This window comes from Crotalus tigris, unplaced genomic scaffold, assembly GCF_016545835.1.
Source record: "Crotalus tigris isolate CLP2741 ecotype Arizona unplaced genomic scaffold, ASM1654583v1 scf7180000017871.4482833, whole genome shotgun sequence".
Classification (NCBI taxonomy): Eukaryota; Metazoa; Chordata; class Lepidosauria; order Squamata; family Viperidae; genus Crotalus; species Crotalus tigris.
The window spans coordinates 2,911,105-2,931,039 of NW_024096690.1; the positions used below are offsets into that span (position 1 = coordinate 2,911,105).

The 19,935-nt window shown below is 36.9% G+C and overlaps 1 protein-coding gene across 1 annotated transcript in view; it reads left to right on the forward strand.

The window, feature by feature from the left end:
- The window catches only part of ZCWPW2 (zinc finger CW-type and PWWP domain containing 2), a 37,619-nt gene extending 18,634 nt beyond the window's left edge, over positions 1-18,985 (forward strand). The window contains exons 4-8 of the mRNA XM_039343766.1: positions 1,746-1,933; positions 3,984-4,039; positions 6,232-6,348; positions 16,366-16,487; positions 17,948-18,985. Of these exons, the coding sequence (XP_039199700.1) occupies positions 1,746-1,933; positions 3,984-4,039; positions 6,232-6,348; positions 16,366-16,487; positions 17,948-18,124 (660 nt within the window). The 3' untranslated portion in view covers positions 18,125-18,985. The remainder of the gene's footprint in view (positions 1-1,745; positions 1,934-3,983; positions 4,040-6,231; positions 6,349-16,365; positions 16,488-17,947) is intronic.
- Positions 18,986-19,935: the final 950 nt, after the last annotated feature.

Genomic DNA, 19,935 nt, shown 5'->3' on the forward strand with positions numbered 1-19,935 from the left:
TTTTATAATCTTACCTTGCTTTATTAGATAACTTTAATGTGACAAAATATATATGATTTCTAAGCTTCTTCATCGAGCAAGGTGTTACAATATCAGATATTGTGAAGAACAAAGAAAGGCTGTTGATATAATACTTCATTTGCAAGAATTCAAAGGGTAAATGTGTTTCCATTGGACATATTTATTTCAAAAATCAAGGGAATTAAAGCGATATATTTGTTTTAAAATTATTCAGAAAACAAGACACATTTGTGTAAATAGAATCAAGTACAGAAATCTAACAAAACATTCCAATTTATTATAATTTTACTTGATTTTATTTTAGTTGAAAGATTACAAACATGATTTTTTCTGTTCTTGTCGTTTTACATTTAGTTTGATTTATTGCATAGTAAATATGCTAGCTAGTTTCCTCTATTTTTTTAAAAAAATATCTGGAATATTTAGGAGTTTATGAGTTAAACAATGCTAGTAATTAACTTGTGAAGATTTCACTGAGAAGAATAAATGAGTGACAAGACAACAGCATTCATCTGACTATGGCTTGTCAGAAAAATAAAATAATTTGTATTAGAAATATTTGATGACACAATAAGTATTGAACTTAAATAAGTTCAATTATTGGACTTATTTAAGTATTGAACTTATTTAATTCATATGTACTTTTGACTCAGATAACCAATAATTGGGTGGGTAGTAATTAAAGAATGTAAGTGTATAATTAGTTCAAAACTGAAACGTCAAAACATATATAATGCTAAACTGACCTTCTGTTTTCTGTATTTCTCAGAATAAATATTAAAAACTGTGGATGCTGTTTTTTTTCCATATAGGCTGATATGTCCCATATCTTTTCATAGGGAAAATATCTAACTGAAACTCCTATACTTTAGTCCAGAGTCTGTTGATAACAGGATGGTAAAAATAGAAAGTATTAATATCTTCTAACCCACTAACTTTAGTATTATAATTTGTAGTTTCTGCAAAGTAGCAGTTCAATACTGAGTTCAGTTGTTAATGCCTAGCAACAAGCTAAAGACATTTCTGTTAGATTTATTTAATACCAAAGCATAAAGGTAATGCTCTGATCTTAAATAGCTTTGTAGTATATGTTATGAACCTGATGATTTACAGTCAGTTTAAGGACATACATTTGATTTCAAATGTACTACATGTTGCAGTCGACCTCATTTATAATATTTCTTCCCCAAAGTTTCAATAGGACAATAGAAAATTGTAAGAAAGGTAGAATAATAACTAAAACAAATTATATAGCAGAAACAGCTATGTTATAAGACCATGTACAAAGTCATATTGTTTCCCTAGTCCTGCTTCAAGAGATCTAGGGTTACTTTCAAGGTCCTGCAAGAAAGACTGTAAGTTTTATGTTTGAGCCAAAAAAAGCAAATATCTTTTCCTTTATTTTAAAAGGAAAACAGGGCTTTTCTTTAATAGCACCTAAAATTTGCTACACAAACTCTCTTTCTCTGTGTCTGTCTCTGCTTCTGCTTTCCTCCTCTTCCTCCACAATTTCCCAATATAAAATAATGCCTTTTTCTAAAATTAAAATAATTTCAAGTTTGATTTAAGTTGCATGTTCATTGTTTCTGCAGCTATTTATATAATGCACGTAATTAACTAAATGCATTGTAAAAAAATTTTTACATTTTATACTGAGAATTTTAGAAAAATAACACTGTACCTAATATCAATTAGTAACATAGCTTTATATGTGTATTCCTTAGGCAGATGTATGTAAGAAGAAAAAAGCCTGGTATGACAGTGCATTGGAAGAGGCAAACAAATTGCTTGCATATTCTACTCAGCAAAGGCTCGACATATGCTATCTATCAAAAAAGGGTACAGTTATCTGGCCTTTAGTTGTTATTATACACAAACACTTTAATTTTTATGTGTGCAAATATTTTTCCCAGTAATTGTGGCATGAACTAATGATAGTATCTGTACTGAATACTAATACTGCTAGATACTAATGATTCCTGCATCAAATCAATAGAAGTTTCATAAATAAAAGAATAAATAAACACCCAGCTCAAAATAATCTGTGTTATTCAGTTAGGAACCTGTACATTTTACGTGATGGATATAACCTTTAATCAAATACTAGTTCCTGCAGCTGCATCTCTGTTATGATCAATATACTCTATAAAATATTTTTGGATACTTACTGCAGGTATTAATTTATCATGTAAGATTAACCAGGTTCTGAATTGGACCGTGTTCCTCCAGCAAACATCGTACCACAGCCCACCATGTGTTAGTCTTGAGTAGTTTTCTTGTAGATTCCTATTTCCATAATATTGTAATATTTATAACATAAGAACTGAGCACAGATCAAAAACAATCATATAAAATCTTATATTTGTTAGTCATTATGATTCAATTGTTTCTTAATTATTTTCATAATGATTTTTAGATACAGTAAATGACAAAGAAACCAAAAGAAAAACTGATAAAATAGAATGTAGAAAAATGGTAAGATTTAAATATAAATTCTTACAATTTTAATTGATTATTGGACAACTTTGCTTTGCAATATTTGCTTTCAGCTGTTCTTTCTAAATAGCAATACTATTTCCTATCACAATGTTTATTGATATGAAATGTCTTTGTTTTTGCAACTTGAATAAATTAGTAACTTACTAATTTTATAAGCATTTTATATTAGAATGAAAATGGATATAATTAATTCATTTTATTGTGTGCTTCACAATAATTTAAATAAAACATGTTTGATTTGGGGTGAGGAATAAATACCTGAAGAAAAATACTATAGTTAATATAGTAACTATATTAATATACTAACTATACTAATTATACTTTGAACATAATTTCCAATATTGTTTGTGTGATATTGATAATAGCAATAGCACTTTAGACTTATATACTGCTTCGTAGTGCTTTACAGCCTTCTCTAAGCAGTTTACAGAGTCAGTATATTGCTGGGTCCTCATTTTACTGACCATGGAAAGATGGAAGGCTGAGTCAACCTTGAGCTGGTGAGAATCGAACTGTCGAACTGTAGCAGCCGGCAGCCAGCAGAATTAGCCTGCAGTACTGCATTCTAACCACTGCACCACTACTCTAAAATGCCAGAAGCTTCAGGCTCATTTAATCTCATATTCAGATAGATAATTGGATGGTCACATAGCAAGAACTGATGGGAGGTAGATCAAGGCAGTCATAGAATGAATCCCACATGATAAAAAGGGTCCATGAAAGAGGTGTAAAACAAGATGGATTGACGACATCAGCAAGTATTGTGGGCCCAATTAACAAAAGAAAGGCTCACAACTGTATTGGTTGGAAACATGCAGAAGAGGCCTCTATCCTGCAGTGGATAGACAATAGCTAAAATGATGATTTTGATGATGATGATGATGATGATGATGATGATGATGATGATGATGATGATGGAGGAGGAGGAGCAGGAGGAGCAGGAGGACAAGGAGGAAGATAGATAGATAGATAGATAGATAGATAGATAGATAGATAGATAGATAGATAGATAGATAGATAACCAAGAGAGTCTCAGAAACTTCTATTGCATAATTTATCATTTTATCATTCTTGTGAAGTGATAAATTATAATTATTTTTTAATGAATTTAACATGCCAATTCAGTTATGACTTAATCAGATGTTAACTATAATTAACCAAAGTTGTGGTTTGGATATACAAGAAATTGTGATAATCTAACCATGAGAAAACAAAAAATTCTTCCAACATCCTATTCTATAATACAGATAAAGGAAAAATACAAGGCTGAAATCTATTGTAACAAATATATAATTTAATAAAATGGGTGAACCTACCCATTAAATCTTATTTACAAGTGATCAAAAATAACATCTATGAGGGAAGAGCTGTTGAAATTAAAAAGGTAACCATATACTTTTGAAACAGCTGTTGACTGCCATTAAATATACTGTGTATTCAAAAATAATCCATCTTTTTCTCAGATTAAAAGTTGTACAAAAAAATGTGGGAAGAAAATTAGTTACAGAAATGGAAGGAAGTAAGTCTGGTTATCTTCTGATGGTCTTAAAATATTGTGATTTTCACTAGACAAGGAAAAATAAAAGAATATGGATAGCAAATTCATGTATCTTAATTTTTCCAGGATATAAGAAGTATATGTCTTTTATTTATTTGTACTTAGCCTGCCTTAACAACAGAAGTGATTAAATAGATAAATCAGCAGTATGTTTCAGTATCAGCAAATCAGATCAGCCACCAAAAACTGTTAAAACTCATAAGAACCCTATTTTAATATGGCTCCTAATATATATTAAATTCATAGTCAATAGCTAAAAACCCCTATCTCTAGATTTCATCCACTTTATTTTAAAAGTACAATAAGCATGATAAAATATTTACATCCAGCATATATCATACTGTTCCATCCTGTATCACATTCCATCTTTCAAATGGATTTTGCAGGATGCCAGGAACTTATCTTCAAGTCTAAGTTCTATAACTTTCAAACATTTCTTTGGCTTACTATATTGCTGGGCAATGATTGTGCCTGCTATTCATGTCATGTGGATGTATTAACGAATCACCTCCTGGCAAACATTTAGTTAAAAACTGCTGTACAGAAGATAATACAATTAAGAATGTTAGTATAATTGACACCACACTCTGGTCTTTGCAGTTGAACAGTTAATTTTAACAAAGAAGTATACTATATTAATACTTAATAAGACTAGTGCAGCAGTCCCCAACCTTTGTGGCTTGCTTGCCTGGCTGGGGGAGAAGGGGAACCAGGCCACTCAAGTGGCAGGCTGGCTCTTGCGTGCAGCTTTTCTTGCATGAGCAACAGTTCGGTGTGCATGCATGTGCAGCTTGACTTGCGCAAGTTGAGCTGCATGCATGTGTGTGTGCATGAGTGCATGCTGGCCTGGTGCTTGAACAAGTCAAGCTGCGTGCATGCATGCACACCAGCTCACAATCGCATGGCCCAGTTCCAAATAGGCCACAGTAATGGGGGTTAGGGACCCCTAGACTAGTGCATTCTGTCTTGGGAAAGGACAGCTTAAGCTTGGGAAAGCTCTGCACAAGGTCTTCATTGGATAAAGTAGTGCCACTGAAAATTCTTAGCAGAATAATCTTGCTTGATAAAGCCTAAAACCCATGCCCAATTAGTGACAGGAGAGAAGTGAGGGATGAAGTGCATATCTTCCTTCCTTCTTCCCTTTTCTGAGTTCTCTCTTACTATAATCAGTGTAAGGGAAACAATCCACTAAAACTCCTAATTAGGATAAGGGTTATTTTGGGGCTATCTTAGCTGGCAATGACTTTTAATGTAGCAGATCCTTCTCTAGCTTCCTCCTCCCATTTTGTTCTTGGCATGATTTCACATATTAGAAAATATTAATTTCCAAGCCTGCTTGGGAGGAAAAAAAGATTTTTTTGAGTTTGATTCTTACTCCATAGTTGCCACTCTTGTCTACTGTAGGATTGTGCTCTAAATTAGTAATAGAGTTCAGTGGATTTATTATTTATGTTACTAAATCTGTATTCATCACATTATGCTAATCAACTTAAAAGTTTTATTACCAATTTCAGAAACGTTTGAGTGTAAGGCAGAACAGAAATATTCTAATAAATAAATAATGTACATTCTGATGCAATCTGTATTTTGTTTCCAAAATGATGAACTGTGTCTTAAGGCTTAAAATGAAAGACTTTATTTGAAAGAAACCTTTAACTTAAAGCTGAAGATATTTATATCTAAAATATGCATAGTCTGAGGTCAGTTCATATATTCATAGCAGATTACCTTTCACAATTATATAAAATTGATAATTTTCAAGTTGACTTTCAACAGTTCATTATGCTACCTTAAGTCATTTTAAACATTTATATACAATGTAAACTCTTCAGCTTGATTGGTAGATTGGCAGCTAAATTTCAGGATTTGTAGAAAATGCCAATGACAAAAATGTAATTCAATTTAAATAAACAATATCATTTATAATATTCATTCAATGCATGTATCATTATAAGGTATGCTTTAAAGAACTAATATGAGTTTTAATGAAATGGTACTATTCACAAATAGTTATAAATATTTTTATTATATGAAACATAGGTTGCAATCCAAATTCATTCATAGGTTATACCGTACTGTTTTCAGTAGATCTAGTCCTAATTTAACTAAGTCTGGATCTTAACCATTTATGTTGCTGGCTTATTTCTATCTATTCTTGATTGTTGATTCACAACAAATACTCATAACTTTCTCAATTTTCAGGCAAAGAATGTTAACATATCCTTGCAAAATAGCAAGGTCAGAAGATATCCTATCAAGACAAAGCTTAGGTCAGTATTCATATATACAAGTACAAAACTATGTGCTTTTTTATATATATAGAAAGTAGAACTTGATTCCAAAGAAAACTATTGTGTTTATTATGTTTGTCAGGCTATTCTGAAAAAAAGAAGGTAAGTATAAAATGTCTGCATATCTTACCAAGATTCTAAAATATCTGAGTATTGAGCTTTAACCTAAAACATTACCTATGTGTAAACAGCTCAGAATCTGGTTATATTTGCTTCTGAATAGATATGTATCAGATTGTGCTGTAGATAGAATATTACTATAAAATGAATGAGATCCAAGGAAATGTTTTAGGCTCTAAAGCAATATTTCTTTAAAGCTCTAAAGTAGCCAGCTGGGAAATTGTGGGATTGAAATTTCTATTGTTAAAGTTGCCATTTTGAGAAAACCACTTTAAAGCTTGTATCATAGGTTAAAGAATATATATATGATATTATGTTTATGTATGTATCATCTATATATTCTTTAACCTATGACCACAATTGAGCCCAACATTTGTGTTGTTAAATGAGACATTTGTTACGGGGTTTTGCCCCATTTTACAATTTTTCTTGCCTCAGTTGTTAAGTGAATTATTGTAGATGTTAAGTTAATAATATGGTTGTAAAGTGACTCTGGCTTTCCCACTGACTTTGTCAGAAGATTACAAAAGGGTGATCACTTGACCCCATGAATTTTGATCACATGACCATAGGTGTTGTGTCCTGAGCCTGTTAAAGTATTCAGCAGGCTCAGAAATGATGCAAACGGTCCCGGGCAGACCAAAAGCTGCCCAGGACCAGACTGGCTGTCGCCAGCCTTGTGCGCATGTGCAAGGCGCAAAAGCAGCCAGCTTCTTATTGGCTGACACTATCCGAGTTCAGGACTCTATAAAAGGCCTGCGTGCCTTTTGCTGTTTGCTTGGTTGTAAGGAGAAGATCAATAAAGAGATTACTTGTTCATCATGTGTCTTCCTCTAATGCCTAAGAACCGAATACATAAAATTGGCGATGAAGGTGGGATCTCTGCAAGCAAGAGAAACAAATAGGACTCACCAAGAAAGTCCTGAAGACTGGGAAGACGGCGTCCTGCATTCGCGACTCAGCCTGCCAGTACAGCATCGCTGGAGGTGAGCTCGGCAAAAGAACCCTTTCCCAAATACTAGCTTGCAGAGGAGGCAATTAGTGAAGGCTGTAAAAATTTATGATGTCAAAAATTGGCCGCTTGACGGACTTTGATGTCTCCCACCCAGAGAGATAGAATTCTTACGTAGCAAGGGTGGACAACTACTTTAGAGTGAATCAAATCAGGAAGACAGCCTGAAAGTGGCAACTCTTCTGTGCGCCTGTAGCCAGGAAGAAATCTGGTGGCCCCTGCACTTCTGGAGTCAGTAACGTACGCTGACTTGAAGAAGATGCTGAAGGAACATTTCCAGCCTAAATTGTCTGTCATTGCTTGGAGGCACACGTTCGAGCATAGAGACCAGAGGCCGGGCGAATCTGCTGCGGACTTCATCGCTGCCTTAAGACAAGCGGCCAGGCCTTGTGAGTTCAAGGACCTGGAAGAGAGGCTGCGAGATCATTTCGTGTGTGCCCTACCAAGTAGAGAACTGCAACAGAAGGTCTTCGCGAAAGAAGAAGTATCATTTCAAGATGCCTTAAGAGAGGTTGCAGCTGAAGAAGCAGCAGGCAGCACTGTGAAGGCTTTGCGGCATGCCAGGAACCCTCCAGCCACTGTGACCATCCATCAAGAGGACGCTCGAGAAGATTCAGAAGCAGATCCTGAAGAGGAGGTGGACAGACTTCATCAGCCAGCAGAAAGAAGGCTGAAGGGACATCCAGACAAGGTCCCAGCATCTCCTCAGTGCTTCGGGTGCGGAGGACACCACAACCGAGCTGACTGCAGATTCCACTTCGCCATTAGCCGGGCATATGGCAGGCAAAGCCACATTGCTTCCATCTGTTTGGGTCGCCAGAAGGTCCAACCTCGGGAAGAATTGCTTCAGAAAGGTACCAGGGTCCCCAGCCAACACAGGGTGGGTTTCTGCGCATCGCACAGGAGTATTCTGAGGACAGGGACACACAAGCTCCTTAAGAAAAAACTTTGCATTGATGTGAAGTTGCAAGGGGTTCCCTTATTGATGGAGTTAGACACAGGGTCCGCTCTATCAATCATTTCACTTGACACCTTCAAAAGGATTTGCAGCAGTAGTGGCCTTCGAGTTAAACTCAGGCCATTGAATTTAATCCTCACTGACTTCCAGAATTCCAAAGTCAATGTGAAAAGGGAGGCTATGGTCAAAGTGCAGCGTAAGGCTTTTGAGAGCTTCCTAGATGTGGTGGTAGTTGGGGGTGAACGCACAAGTCTTATTGGACTCGATTGGTTCGAGGCCCTTGGAATCCAAGTGACTGGGATTCACAGCTTGCAAACGTTGGGCCTTGCAGAAGTCTGCAAGGAGTTTGCTGATGTGTTTAGTCAGAGCTTGGCTCCTACAAGGGGCCTCCCATTGCATTAAGTTTAGACCCAACTATCATGCCCATCAGGATCAAGCCTAGAAGGGTACCTTTTGCCCTCAAAAGCAAGATAGATGCAGAGCTGGACAAGCTACTCCAGCAGGGCATCTTAGAACCAGTGAACTCTAGTCCATGGGAAACACCCCCCCCCCATTGTAACGCTTTTAAAGGCTAATGCACAGACTATAAGTGCACACTGAATAAAGCATTGCAACAGCATGCATATCCAGTGCCTGTGATAACCCACATTCTGGCCTCCCTCAAAGGGGGGCGCCTTTTTGCAAAACTTGATTTGGCACAGGCCTATCAACAGCTACCTGTTGATGAGGCAACTGCAGAGGCCCAAACGATTGTAACACATAGAGGGGCCTTTAAGGTTAAAAGACTGCAGTTTGGGGTTAATGTAACCCCTGGCATATTTCAAAGTGTCATGGAACGCACACTTCATGGTATTCCTGGGGTCTGTCCCTACTTCAATGACATCCTCATTGCTGGGGAGTCATCTCAAAATCTATGAGAAAGATTAAGGGCTGTCTTGCTTCGTTTCCGCCAAGCAGGCCTTAAATTGAAGCAAGACAAATGCAAAATAGGAGTCACTTCCACTGACTTCTTAGGCTTCAGGATTGATGCTCAAGGCATTCACCCTGCTGAAACTAAATTGCAAGCGATTCAGCAGGCCCCAAGTCCCAAGTCCAAGAGTGAGCTGCAAGCTTTCTTGGGGCTCTTAAATTTCTATCACACATAAGGCTGCAGTGGCAGAGCCGTTACACTGGCTCTTAGACAAGCAGGCTCCATGGCAGTGGACTAAAGTCCATGAAAGGAGTTTCAATGAGGTTAAGGTTGCTCTCTTCAAATGCTGTATTAGCGCATTTCAACGAGCAACTGCTTGTGTGCATCGCATGTGATGCCTCTCTTTATGGGGTGGGAGCAGTACTTAGCCACCTGAAGGCTGATGGGACACAAGTCCCTGTAGCCTACTATTCAAGGACTCTGTCATCTGCAGAGCGGAATTACACTCAGATTGACAGAGAAGCCTTGGCCATAGTGGCTGGCATAAAGAAATTCCATGATTTCTTATATGGCTGCCACTTCACGGTCTATACAGTCCATAAGCCTCTGCTGGGTTTGTTTACAACTGACAAACAGACATCACACATTATTTCTCCACATATGCTGAGATGGTCAATTTTTCTGTCAGCGTATGATTATATACTCATTCACAAACCTGGAAAAGAGATGGGCCACACAGACGGCCTCAGCAGATTACCTCTGAAACAAATAGAGGCAGATCCTGCTCCTGCTATTAACATTCTTTCCATTCAGGAGTTGCCTGAATCTCCTCTCAATGCTAGGGATGTGGCTGCAGAAACTGCCACTGATCACACGCTCACACACGTGCTGACATGGGTCTTGTCAGGATGGCCTGACACGTGTCCAAATATGGAGTTTCAAAGCTTCTGGCAAAGGAAGCACGAACTTTCTACATTCAAAGGGTGCCTGTTATGGGGTAGTAGGGTAGTCATCCCTAGGTCTTGGATGAGGGACATCCAGGAATAGTAAGCACTTGCGTGCAGCCATCTCAAGTGGCCTGGGCTCAATAAAGACATCGAGACTCACCAAGTGTGCCAACAGTCAAGGCCTGAAATGCCCCAGGCCCCTGTACATAGGTGGGAGGAAACACAAACCTCTTGGTCAAGGGTACATATAGATTATGCTGGTCCCTTTTAGGGGCAATTCTTCCTTCTCACTGACAGCCATTCCAAGTGGCTAGAAGTTGTTCCTGTTTCCTTCTCTACTACTGCCAGGACCATCCAGGTGTTGAGAGGAATTTTCACCTCACATGGACTTCCAGATGTCCTGGTTTCAGATAATGGCCCCCAATTTACCTCTTTTGAGTTCCAGGCTTTTCTTCACACCAACGTGATCTGGCATGTGACGTCTTCTCCCTTCCACCCATCTTCCAACCGCCAAGCAGAGAGGGTGGTGCACACTACCAAAGATGCTCTCAAGAAACTGACTTATGGTAACTGGCATCACAGGTTAACAGATTTCCTTCTTGCACACCACACCACACCTTGCACAGCCACAGGGAAGAGCCCAGCAGAACTCCGCTGGGGTCACCGCCTCATTACCAAACTGGACAGATTGCACCCAGACCGGGTGGCTTCACAGGTGTCACAGCCACGGGCACCTAGAGACTTCAGGTGGGCGATCCGGTCTGGGCAAGAAACTATGGGCCTGGACATCTCTGGGTCACAGCAGTGGTATTCAAGGTCTCTGGGCCACTGTCATATGAAGTAGCCTTGGATGATGGATGTGTCATTCGTAGACACATCAATCAACTGCTCTGGAGGCTTAACAGCCATGCTTCCGCTCCTGGCTCTGTCTGGGGGGGGGGAGGACCATAATCTGCATTCTGGTTCACAGTTTCCCAGTTCTAGCAGTGTCTCACAAATTGCTGAGACTGTCGCTGAGGCTGTTCGGAGGTCATCTCAAGGTTCAACAAGTGCTCTGAACAGGAATTCTCTGGAAGGGGGGGGTCATCCTGCACATTAGTTATTGCTCCAGAAAGGGAGTTGCACCAGGGGTACCCACATAATCCAAATACTTCAGATAGTGCTTCAGACAGGGAGTCGCACCGGGGGTATCCACATAATTCAAACACAGCCCCAGACTGGGAATTTCACCAGGGGCACTCACACAGTTCAGCTATTGCTCCAAAAAGGAAGTCCTTAGAAAGAGGGTTTGCCATGGAAGCGGCTCCTGACTCTGGCACCTTCGGCATGTACATGGGGGCTATGGAGTACTGGGGCACTTCCACCACTCAGGCCACTCCAGCTGCTGGCCTTGAGCTTGAGGGACAGTGCTCCCAAGAGGAGTCCATTGTGGACTTGGGGACTTCCACCCCTCCAAGGAACTCTGGCTTGGACTTAGAGGGTCCAGCCAGTCAGCAGCTGGGTGAGTCACCTGGGTCCTTGGGGCACCAAAGTCCTGGTCTGCCTAGCCTGGTAGGCGAGCAGGTAGACCAGGCACACCCACCGGCCATTAGAAGGTCACAGCGCGCCAAGTGCCCACCCAAACATCTTGGAGACTATGTGAGGTTTCTGTCAAGCAAAAGGGAACCTTGCTGGACTGGAACAGGATGCTGACTAACATTCAGTACAGAGTGTTAGTTACAATATATGATTGTGGGTGTATTTTTGTTTAGTTAAAATAATTCTTGTATACAGGTGCTCAGCCTGTGTGCAGGCCATTGTAACTCCACTACTCCCTGCCCCTTGAACAAATGTACCTGTGTGTACATAATAAATAAAAATCATGATTGCCTCATGACTATCTGCTTAGAAAAAGATTGGTTTGATATACATAGTATAAAACATAAATCTATTTATGTATAGATATGCAAATGAATTAATAAGAATTTGGTAATAGCCTAATTACCAAAGTGAAGGAAACTGTTCTGAGAGACTTGCTTTTTGCCAATGACCATGCCCTAAATGCTGGCTCAGATCCATAAGTCAGTATGAACAAATTCTCCTTGTGGCAACTCTGGGCCCACCATCAATATTCAAAAGACCCTTTTTTAAAAAAAAGATGTAAATTTGGAGGAATGGCAGAAGGGTATCAATAAATTCTTTTGGGCTGGGAAAAAACCAAGGGTTAAGTTTAAGATTTTGCAAGATGCCCGAGAAAGAGGAGGACTTAAAGCATCTAACTTGAAATTATACTATGATGCAGCTGCCTTAAGTTGGATAAGTGATTGGCTTAATTTAACAAATAAGGATATTCTTGTTCTTGAAGGGTGGGATTTAATGTATGGTTGGCATGCATATTTAATTTTTAATAAGAAAATGGACCGGGCTTTCAAATCACATATTTTGAGGAGTGCCTTACTTCGAGTTTGGAAAAAGTATTATTATAGGTTAAACTATAAAATACCTATCTGGGGGATTCCTAGACATGCAATTGAGGGGATTTCTAAGGGGATGAATTTTGATAAAATTTCGTATAAAGAATTATTAACTTGGTCAGGTTCGGATTGGCATTTAAAATCTCTAGATGTGTTAAGGCAAGAAAATATTCTACAGTCATGGTTTCAATATTTACAAATAGTGGACAGGTGGACTGTAGATAAGAAAGAAGGAATAACACTAGAAGATGGAAATCTGGTTATTCAGATTAAAGATCAGAGTCAGGCCCATATAAAAAGAATTTACAATGCTTTAATAGAATTAGACTCTGAAACAGAATTGGTTAAAGACTGTATGATTAAATGGGCTCAGAATATCCAGGATCCGATCCCATTGGACTTATGGGAGACAATTTGGATTAGAAATGTTAGATTTACACAAGCTCAAAATTTGAGGGAAAATTTTTATAAAATGTTTTACAGATGGCATTTAGATCCTAAAAAATTATCTTGTATGTATTCAAATTTACAACCCAAATGTTGGAGATGTGGTAATATGGATGCGACATAGTTTCATGTTTGGTGGAATTGTAAAAAGATAAAGGCTTTTTGGATTATGATTTGGTGGAACATTCAAAAGATTTTTAAAAGGAAGATAAAGTTCACCCCTCAGTTATTCCTATTGGGTATCTTTGTGAATTTAAATGACAAAGAAACTACTTTAATGTTGAATTTATTAACTGCAGCAAGGATATTAGTAGGCTCGTATTGGAAGAAGGATTCATTGCCTACTTTAGAAGAATGGATATTTAAAGTTTCTAACTTTGCAGAAATGGCAAAAATTTCTGCTTATTTGAAGGATCATACACAAGAAAGATATATTATTGTATGGAGAAGATGGATAGATTATATTCAGAAAAAATATGGGACTATAAAGTTTCATTTATTTTATGAATAAATTTTATAGTAACCGTTGTAGAGATTTGTTTATATGACTTAATTTAAGGGGAGTTAAAGGTTAAGTATGATGTTTTTTTTCTTGTTTTTTTTCTTTCTTCTTTTCTTTTTTTTATTATAGTTAACTTTCTTATTAATAACCCTGTACTCTGCTCTGGGAAGAGAGGGGAGGAGGGTTGAGGGTGGGTGGGTGGGTGAGTGGGTGGGTAATGATAATATAGTCATGGTAAATGCTTGGGCATTTCCCCCATGCTGCGTTCATGTGTGTGAAAGGGATGAGAGGGGAGGAAGGAGTAGGGAGGAAATAGGATGGTTAGAGGAGAAGGGGAGGGGAAGAGAGTAGGAGGAGAGGAGAGAAAGAGGAGGGAAGTAGGGAAGGATTAGAGAGGGTGGATGCAGCCTGGGGGGAATGGGCAGGCGGTACCAATGGTTAGGAATTTATTTTATTTTGTATGAATAAATGGAAAATAAAAACTTTTTAATAAAAAAATATTCAAAAGACCCAAGTCATGCATCAGCCTCTCCTCATGCAACATATAATTCTTGACTTACAACCATTCATTAAATGACCGTTCAAGTTAGTATGGTACTGAAAAAGTGACTTATGACCATTTTTCACACTTATAACCATTGCAGCATCCTCATGATCACATGATTAAAATTCCAATTTTTAAAAAAATCTTCAAATACAGTTGCCTTCTAAACATATATAAAGCTAATAATATAACAAGCAATGAAAAAGTTGTTTATAGTGAACACATATTCAGATTAGAGCAGGAGAAATTAAAATTAGTCCCTGAAAGAAAAATAAATAAAAGTATAGTGCATGAAGTTGCTATTCTTATTTCTATATTTAAAAATTGTCATTTAAATGCACAAACATAAAACATATACACCAATAGAAAGAAAATTAGAATAGCATTGGAAAAGTAAGGACTGGACTAGTCACAATGTCTTGTCCAAGAAAATTCTGGAAGGTTGTTATTGTAATAATATTTCAGAAGGGAATTTTATGTTAGTTGTTTTTAATTCTTGTAAAAAGGTACAATGAATAAATAAAATATAAGTAAACTTTTCATGCATATTAGTCATACAAAATTAGATCCCATCTTGTTAATCCTAAATACATTTGAAATCAGTGGGAGAAACAGCAAAACAATGAAGAAGAACAGTGGCATGTTAGACACTTTTGAGTTATGCTGGCTCACTGAATGGTAAACTTTTTCTTCTTCAGGAATCTTCATCTCTTTCCATTTTAAGTCAGTTCCAGGGAATTGAAAGTAAATAAGTTCCCCAATAAGTCTATTTCAAACTGCAAAAGCATCAACAGATATGTGTCCATGTATTGCTTACTATATTTTATTTTATTTATTTATTAATAAAATTTATATGCCGCCCAATCCCTAGGGACTCAGGGCGGCGTACAAAATTAAAACAATAAATATAACAATAAAAATGAGTACATTCACTCATTCATGAGTCCCAATCGTATCCCGGTCCCCCCAGGGACATCAACCCCAGGCCTGCCGGAACAGGAGAGTTTTAATAGCTTTCTTGAAAGCCGGCAAGGTGGGAGTAGTTCGAATCTCAGGGGGAAGTTGATTCCACCATGTCGGAGCCACCACAGAAAAGGCCCTTCCCTGAGCGCCTGCCAGCCGACATTGTCTGGCCGACGGGACCTGAAGGAGGCCCAATCTGTGGGACCTCACCAGTCTCTGGGAACTATGCGGCAGTATGCGGTCCTGTAAGTAACCTGGTCCTAAGCCATGAAGGGCTTTAAAGCTGACAACCAACACCTTGAATTGCGTCCGGAGACCCACAGGAAGCCAGTGCAGCTCGTGGAGGATAGGTGACACATAGATGTACCTTGGTGCACCCACAGTCGCTCTCATGACTGCATTCTGAACCAACTGCAGCCTCCGAACGCTCTTCAAGGGTAGCCCCATGTAGAGTGCATTACAGTAATCCAGTCTTGAGGTGACAAGGGCATGAAGTAACCGTGAGTAGAGCCTCCTGGTCCAAATAAGGCTGCAACTGGTGCACTAGGCGAACCTGGGCAAAGGTCCCCCTGGCCACAGCCGATAGATGTTGTTCCAAATTTAGCTGTGAGTCCAGGAGGACACCCAAGTTGCGTGCCTGCACTGAGGGAGGTAAATTTACCCCTCCCCCAGAATTAATGATGGACCATCAGAATGACTCTTGAGGGGCAAGACCCAGAGCCACTCGGTCTTGTCAGGGTTGAGTCTAAGCCTGTTCACCCCATCCAGACCCTCACATTTTCCAGGCACCGGCACATCACGTCGACTGCTTCACTCTTCCTTAATAATTAAGGGTCTCTAAAAATAGCCATATTTTAAACTTTTTCTGTAAATATGTTATTGACAGAATGTTTGTTCCCACTCAGTTAAACTTGGAAACTATCCCCCAATAAGATTAAGAATTTAGGATTCATTTGAAATTACACAGTATTATTAATAGAATAAATTTTAAAATGCATTTTAAAATGAATTTATTGATAAGTTACATATGAAACATAAACATTGTAATGATTGCTATTTCCAGTTAATGCCTGTAATTGAATTAAATTAAACAATTGAGGTAATATAATTTTTAGTAAAAACATTATTTTATGTTATTAGTTGTAACAGAGACAGAAATTATACTGAAAGATTTGGACCAAATTCTCAGTCAAGTGTTAGTCACCTCCAAGCCTTTCTTGGAGTCATCTGGGAATCGAGAGGACAATAATGAAAGAGAAGAGGTATGAATTATTAATTGGAAGTCCAGAAACTGCTACTAATGGGGGGGGGAGCTAAAATCCTATGCGTGCTTATCTAAGAATAAATTCCATTAAAATCAATGAAACATAGTTTGAATAAGCATATATGGGGCTAGGCTGATTTTAGAATGCATTTGCAAAAAGTGTTCACCTCTAACATTAAAAAGAATAATTTCACTGTTAATCTGAGAAATAATACATATCCTTCAAATAAATATATTTTAGTGACTAAATAAAATATTTATCAGTAGAATAACATTATACTGATAAATGAGCTTCTTTTTATTTTGGCCAAATCAAAAAACAACTGTCATTTTAATCCTATTCTTCCACCCTTTATATGTTTTTAAATGGACAGAAGGAATATGTGACAGTGCAAATCTGGATTTATAAAGAAAGAGAGTGCTATATGAAAATACAATTATGTATTCCCTTATATATTAATTACATCTGCTATACTATTTTCCAACAAATTCTAGTTGGATCACAATCCACAAGACTGTGTCTATAATAGACCAAGTAAACAGCAAAAGAAACAATTAAAAAATGAACTTCGTTGATAAACTTGACAATCTTTCCAGTATATTAAAACTGATGATTTTAGATTAGTCCTATTTATTTCATTTGGATATTTCAATAGATCTGGATCCAATGCAGAATTTCCAGTTGAAAAATCATATTTCCATCAAGAAATAGCTAGATTATTCAGCAAATGAGTAATGTATTGTGGTTTTTGATTTACATTTATATTCTCACAGTACAATTATTTTTAAATAATGCTTTGTTTTCTATGAGATTTAGCTAGATTAAATCTTGTTTCCACACTGCAATGCACTGAATTTTGCAAGGTGTTTAGCAAAAAAATAAGACAAACCACATTATAGGTTAGCAGGAAGTGTGAATCTAATCATTAGCTGTGCAAATATAATGAGTCATCTCTTCTGAATCAAGTGCATGGAATTGCGGCACTAATACATTTTATTAACTTTTATTATCAGTTAAAAATATAGACGAAGCAAAAGTTAGAAAAATAAAAAAGCAAAAAGTATAAAAAGAGAAGAAAAAATTAATGACTTACGATTGTTCTTGGTGCAGTAAACAATGAAAACAATAGATCAATTTGTTGTTTTACATTTCACAACATCTCAAATGATTTCTATAATTACAAAACTAGTCTAATCATTAAAACCTAAAGCAAAAATTTCATTTTCTGTCAGTTTCTAGAAAAAAATTCAGAAGCAGTTTCCAATTAGAAACATAACTAGATAAATTCTTTAATTGAAGCAATTTCACCATCTATGCTAGCTCCATCACCTTTGCCACCAATTCTTCCATTGTGGGAATTAGTGTGTCTTTCCAACTTCATGAAAACAGTTGCAAAGTTACATAATATAGTCACAATATGAATGAAGTCTTATTCTTTTTTTCTTTTTTGGCTTTAGGTGCTTAACTGCTCTTTAGAAGCTAGTGAAGAAAGTAGACCAATGGAAATCAGCACTGAAGAAGATTGTATTATAATTGATGGGAAAGCTTTCATGGCTGGAGAATGCATAGAGAGCATAACAGAACAATTTAAAGAAATAGATTATTTAATGGCTGACTTCCAAGGCAGCTTGTAGCACTAATAAGAGAGAATCTGTTATCCTGTTTATAACTTTAGAGGCATCCTTTTTCACATATAGTGGAAGAATGTTAAAAGCAGTTCAATAATATATAATATATATAATTATGTAATATATGTAATAATATATATTACATGGAGTTAGATTTACTTTAACAAGGGGTCAACAATTTGTTGCTAAAGTTGATATCCAATGTAGTCCATATTATTGTATAAATATATATTATAAGGAAAATTAATAGCAGTGTCATGTGTTTTTAGATATTGTTTTCTATAAAAATCAGATTGAAAATAAAGATTAATCATACTTCAGTCTAGAGAGTTTTTAAGATCTGAAGCTTTCTGACAAATCAGTTTATGTATACTTTTGTAGAAAGTCATTATGAAAATTCAATATTGTAAGAGTTGTAATTGGAAGCCTCAATTTTAAATAATTATATGAATTTCTTTGTTAAGATTCATTGATGGATCACATCATACATCCATAGATATAATTCCAACTGGGATGTTTTCAATTGAGCCATCAATTTGCAGTAAACTCTATTTGTTCCTAGCTAGAGCAGGAACTATTTTCTCATATGACCATAGAGAATAGAAAAACGATATCCCGGTGTGATTTCCTAAGAGCCATGAAATTGATCTCATATGCCTCCCACATACTTCTGATTAGAAAAATGTGTACTTAGAAAGATCATTAAAAAGCAGAAGGTCTGTATATGATTCAGCATTATCACAACTTTTTTGTTCTAATAATTAGGATTACAACTTTAACACTTCATTTAAACAATCTAGAAAAGTTGCCATTCTTGCCTCCATTCAATTCCATTTTTAACATAAAATTAGGGCACAGAATAAAAATATGCTTATTTTAACTATGCCATTTGTAGCACATGTACAATATACATGTGTGTTTCTTCCACAATTAATTATTTTGATTTTTTTTGTTGTAAATAAAATGAGTATATTATTGACTTCAAATCATGTAACATTATATTTTCTTCACTTGTGATATATCTGTATACTGTTAGATGAGTGCATTATACCATTTTATGAATCAGAAGTACATTAAGAATTCTAGTAAGCAAATAGTTATCTACAAGAGTTTTCTTTAAGAAGTATTAGTACGAAATAAATCAGATAATATTATCTGAAGCATCAAAAGCAAACAAGAAAAACACAACTTTTCCTTCATAGGAACACATCTACTTATATGGCCAGATGTATTGATTTAAGTATTATATATCACATGCTGGTTAGGTTGGGGAATTAAAAAAAAATACCTTGAAAAAGGCAATAATGAATAATTTCTTAGTACCGTACTTTCTGGCATATAAGACGACTTTCGCAAGCGTTAAAATCGGAGCCAAAGTCGGGGGTCGTCTTATACGCCGGGTCACCTTATACGCCGGAAATAACGGTACTTCAAAAAGAAACAAATCCTGCAAGGATGCAGTTGCTGGAACCTGAGTTCAACTTGAAGATTTTTCTGTTCCTTTTTATCTCATACATGAACACATTCAGTGTTCTGCAATAACTTATTCATTCATTTATTTAATCAGCCTGGGAAAATGATAGAGTAGAATCACTGGGTGGATCTCCATAGCAGTCTGGCTATGAATTCCAATACGATATAAATTTGGCCTTTCACATGCTTAATAAAATATCTTATATAACAAGTATTGTGAATAGAGAAGGGAGATCAGCTTTCTGCAGTTTGCTGGCAGGGAATTTTGTATTCCTGAGACAGTTGGAAAGTGCACCTTCTGCAGGTTTCAATATGTAAGAAATATTTTTTCATCACTTCATCCA